General features: G+C 46.1%; 1 protein-coding gene across 1 annotated transcript in view; it reads right to left on the bottom strand.

Moving 5' to 3' along the window:
* T265_01787 (hypothetical protein) overlaps positions 1–4,013 on the bottom strand; it is a gene marked incomplete at both ends in the record, with an annotated part of 30,748 nt that extends 26,735 nt beyond the window's left edge. The window contains 3 exons of the mRNA XM_009165877.1: positions 2,406–2,548; positions 3,441–3,491; positions 3,867–4,013. Coding sequence (XP_009164141.1) covers positions 2,406–2,548; positions 3,441–3,491; positions 3,867–4,013 — 341 coding nt within the window. The remainder of the gene's footprint in view (positions 1–2,405; positions 2,549–3,440; positions 3,492–3,866) is intronic.
* Between the last annotated feature and the right edge of the window lie 1,168 nt (positions 4,014–5,181).

Raw genomic sequence — 5,181 nt, 5'->3', positions numbered from 1 at the left:
GATCAGTAAATTCGCGCTCTAACCACTCGAGCCACCTTAGTAGTTCATAAACCAAACTCATCTCTCGAGATCAAAAGACAACACCAATGAAGGCACAAGAAACGTCATGTACCGAATCAACTGCGCATAACTGCAGCACATATCGTGCTGACATACTGGAAGAAAACTCCGCACGGGTAGAAGAACTCAACGCAGCTATCAAAAGACATGACTCACTATCTCTTAGTTCCGTACAAGAAGATCAGGAAGGACACAAGTTTAATTTTGAAAACGTGAAAGTTGTGGCACGCAGAAGTACAAGACACAGAGGGGAGTTTCCAGAAGCATGGTACCCCGTAAATGATTCAATCAAATGGCAGCGCTACGAGTAAGGAACTACTAAAACAATGGTGACACTGTGTCAGCGTCGATTATCAGACTCAGGGACCAGAGAACATGGGGCTGACCGTAGAGGCAAACGGACAAAATTGACGACCGCGGGACCGGAGAGGTCCAGTCTCAAGGCTACGCACATTCTCATCAGACAGAAGAAACGTCATCCAACAAGCCAATAGGAGTGCTCATTCCAATGACTGGTGATCGGTCAACGTTTGGGTGAATGAACTTCATGTCGATCCATGGAGACGCAAAAACAGCGCACTTCCAATCTTGAAACACGGATAGTGCCACCTGGATTGGTGACCAAACGCTTGCAACCATGTGACCCAGATCAGCAAGCAAACCAACGGCCACATTTTGACCTCAAAATGTTGTGACCTATTTATTACACCAAAGGACGGTAGCTTTCGGTCAGAGAGGATTCCCGGGAAATCCATAAAAAGTGCATTTAATTGAGTGTTGGTGGGACGAAACGTTGCCCAGCAATAAACTATCGATTTTTCACCAAACCTCTAAAATAAAGGATGGTATCACTGGTATTGGTGTTAGAGGCCTGAAAAATTTACACAAAAACCTCTACGAACACCCAATAAGAAGCGGAAGTCGATCAATCACAGCAGAGACCAAATAAGATTGAATACGGTCAGACTTTGAAAAACGTGAGACAACGGTACCCCTCAGCTGATCACAACGAGATGCCATTAGCCCCCGGTGTTAAGTAGTTCCCGAGCGTTTTGGATGATACGTAACGAAAGAATTCCGGCAATAATGGCCAGAGACAATGTCATCGATCATTTTATCATAAATAGTTGGATAACTGGAATCTGTGGTCATCTCCGTGAATGACCGGAGAGGTTGCTTTGTGACAGCAATGACGTTTGTGTTGTCAGGTTGACTGTTGACTGGTTGGGCCACTGTTTGGAGGTACGGGACCCTCGGGATGATTATGGTAGACCGGCTCCATCAATGGCGTCTCTTTCTTCGCTCCCCATTTAACGGTTTGTAAAACAAGCTCTGTGAAACGTCATTGTCAAAGCTGGTGTTGCTGGCTGCTACGATGACGGCTAACCCCATTTTTGATCTGAAACTACAGTTCCAAGTGGTAAGTTCCCCAGATATAGTGAAGCGTGAGGAAAATGGCCATTGCACAGCGAACAGTCATTAGTGGCGAGTCTGAACCATTGTCTTGTGTCAGAGACAATCTGCATGCTCTGATTGGTAGGAAAGTGCCGCGTAGCTGAGCGGTATACGTTTGGAAGTAGTCTTCATTAGGGGTCTCCATTCATTTCGAAAGGAAAAAGGTAAGTGCCGCGTAGCTGAGCGGTCTACGTTTGGAAGTAGTCTTCATTAGGGGTCTCCATTCATTTCGAAAGGAAAAATTATGGGGACAGAAAAACGGTTATCGTAATGGTGAAGAGCTCAGTTCGGTTTTGCAGCCACAAGCTGTGCGCCGCTTCCAGATGTCACAGTTTCATTCACTGAAGATAAGAATAGGGGAATGAGAGCTACGCGCCATAGGTGACATTCTATTTCAAAGCAGTTCTGTAGAATCCTGGATACCCTTTTTATGCAGCGTTTATAATGACATTAATGTATGATTATTGAAAATCTCACCGTAGAGGTATCGTTAAACAGTTCCAAACTCGAAATCATGAAAACTTTTGATGCGCTCTAAAAAAGCAATTGTACGACGAAAATCGATTTTTCTGGATATGGTACCAGAAAGAGACAGTAATCCATGGATAAACATTATACACGTACGATGTTCAGTCGATAAGGGAAAGTGGTCACCAAACTGATTGCAAATCACGCGCCGTTTGTTCTTATGGTAATTTCCTGCTCACCATTTCAATCATTTTGTTCCCAAAAATTCACCGATTAATTAGCGTTACCAAAACTTATGGACTTTTGTGAGGTTTCGGATAGCTGTGGGCGAGAAAATGAGAACCGATAGAAAGCGCCTGATAGTCAGCGGTTGTTATATCGCGAAGAAAAACGACCAGGGAGTTGGACAGAGAGGAACTTACCCATCTTTGGTTGTATCCGCAGCGCGAGCTAAACAATTGACAGAGATCTGGTTGTTATTCTGCTCTTCGATGAGTCGTAAAAAATGAATGACGAAGTCCTTAGAAGTCATGTAATGCTCTCCATTTGTGACAACACTGGCGTACTGGAATGGGAAAACGCAGGGAAGCACCAGATGAAATGAGCCTCACAGTGTCTGAAACAGAATATGCTTCGCACACATCGGTGAAAGGGTGGACAAAAGCTAAGGGTGGAGAGTTGAGCAGAACTGCAAAATTACCGTGATTTATGGAAGCTAAGGACCAGTATGAATCGCTGTACTCACCCCAAGAGAAATGACTCTGGCTTGCCTACAACAGCGTTCCCTGTCTGGCATGAGTTGGTGTGTGACACCTCAAATGGAGACCACCCCTAGAAGTTAACTGCAGTAATACCTAACAGGAATACCACACAAATGAAGATATTAGGGCCCCGCTGGAGGGCTGCGCGGATCGATGAGGAGTGTTATCGTGCACTTTTAAAAAATTGGCCTCTTTTCAATGAAATTTGTGTACACATTCCTTCCCGTGGTCTTCCAGAACTGTTTTTTTGCGCGGAATTTCTCAAGAAACTTTTCTTACAGTAAAACCACTAAATTCCCAGACATACGTGACAGCACCTTGATTAAATAGGTTTGCTATCAGAGCTAAAAGCCTTCTACAAGTCGTAAACGCATTGTGTCTGACGAAACGCATTTTGATGTAATTCTAATGGGCTACAGGCTGAAACTAATGATCTGCGTTTATTTCTCAACTGTCAGATTTGGACACAGGAAATACAGCAAAGTCACCCAACACCAGCAGTAATTCAGTTGGCCACTGCAGTCGTCTGTCTAGGTTCGGGCAACCCAACAATAACTCACTGGTGTTCTAGTAAAGTTGTGGGGTCACAATACAAAAAAGATCCTATGAGTGAAAGCCTATTTTATCTTTTAGACCAGCCGATATTTGTTGAACGATGAAACCAGAAAATATACATGTCGCGAACAAATACCGTACCTTCAGAAAGACGTTTCGTAGGCTGTCCGCATTGGCACGATGAGGGATCGCCTGAAAAATGAGAAACAACTGGGAATAGGAAGTAATGGTGGGAACAATCACATCGAGCGGCAGCTACCGCAAAATTTGAGGTGTTTCGAATATCCTTAGTTGTAGCTTGCAATCAAGCGCAAGAACTGATGTATAACTCCAGAATGATCAGAAGCCTCGCAGAAGCTTTGCTTGAGAAGAGCGTATTACAGTGCATGTCCACAGTTGGTTTCAAAACAGACAGTCTTAGACAGACAATCCGACGTGCGTTGTGTTAAAGGCCCAGTGGTTAGAGCGCAGATTTACTGACCGGAAAGTCTGTGGTTCGAATCAGACCTCATCATCATCATCGACAGCATGACATCAGTGTTCAACACCGATGCTTCACTGCCGTACCTCTGCCTCTCGACTTCCCCTGTCTACGCTTGGGCAACCTGGAAGTGTCTTTGCCCTCGTGCTTCCTTCTGGTAACATGGCAGTTAGGCACCGAAAGGGTGTTACAGTTGAATGCATAAAAGTGGAACAGTCTTCCACTGTTGTCATTGTACATGGTACCAACCCACTAAAACTTGGCCCGTCAGAGCTGGACAAGTACTACAACCGGATTCTACCGGAGAACCCACGCGACAGGTCTTTTGATGACATACTTTTGGGGAGCGATCTTCGCTGTTTAATAAGCGGAGCTGCTGCCTAAAGTTGGATATGAACGAGTCAGACGGCTTTTTGACGCGCGTTGGCATGGTTAGTGTGGACGCTGGATGCTTTGAATTTAACTCGCTCACAACTGACCAATTCAAATTTCCCATTTTCATATGCAACCACCATTCCCCCGAAAATCGCAGACATATGGACGCGTTTGCTCAACCGTCTTGAGCAATACCGTTCGCTGACACTAAGCACAAATGACGACGAGTACCAACGGTCGACCAACCTCCAGCATGACATAACTTGGTCCAACGTGGTGGTCAAGGCGATTCCGAAGTTCATGCGGTTCACCAGGCCTCCAAACTCTGTGGTGCTCCCATCTCTGGCCCGTCCTCCTCTGATCCGCCGCGCTCCGGAACTACCCAATCCAGTCAACAGAACGCTAAAAAGAAGTCCTCATCACCGTGCTGGGACTGTGGAGCTTGAAACCTTGTCATACTGTGGCCGTACAAACAGCACCGGTGTCGACGATGCAAGACCGTGGGCCACAAAGACGGATAACGTCGCGCTCATTCAGTACATTCCACGGCGCTTCCAAGCAGCAACCACGCCTCTCGAGATCCAAGCCGGTGAGCTCCGCCTTGGATCTGCTGGCAAGGTTTCAAGTTAGTGCTCCATCTCACCGGAAATTCTTCAATGTCCTGGTTAATGGACGTCCGGTTCGATTGCAGTTGGACACTACTTCGGACATAACTGTTACATCGAAGAAGCCTTGGCACACGCTTGGGCGACCTCCAGAAATGCCATCAGTGCCCATGGTGATAAGTTGCTGCTTTCCGGAGACTTGCAGTGCTGCGTCTCATTCAAGGGAACGACGTTCACTACGTCGTGCTACGTGACATCTGCCAAACTGAATTTTTTCGGTCTTGACTGGTTCGACCATTTTAGTTTGGCAGATATCCCAATCGGTTCCATCTGCAATGAGGTTGGTTCTTTCGTCGCTGCTTCAGGTCAGTCCGGCGATATCATTCGGCTTTCGAGCCTGGCCTCGGTCACTGTTCCACCA

The sequence above is a fragment of the Opisthorchis viverrini genome (assembly GCF_000715545.1).
Source record: "Opisthorchis viverrini unplaced genomic scaffold opera_v5_19, whole genome shotgun sequence".
NCBI lineage: Eukaryota > Metazoa > Platyhelminthes > Trematoda > Opisthorchiida > Opisthorchiidae > Opisthorchis > Opisthorchis viverrini.
The sequence above is the reverse complement of the archived record's forward strand: the minus strand, read 5'-3'. Positions and strand labels throughout refer to the sequence as shown.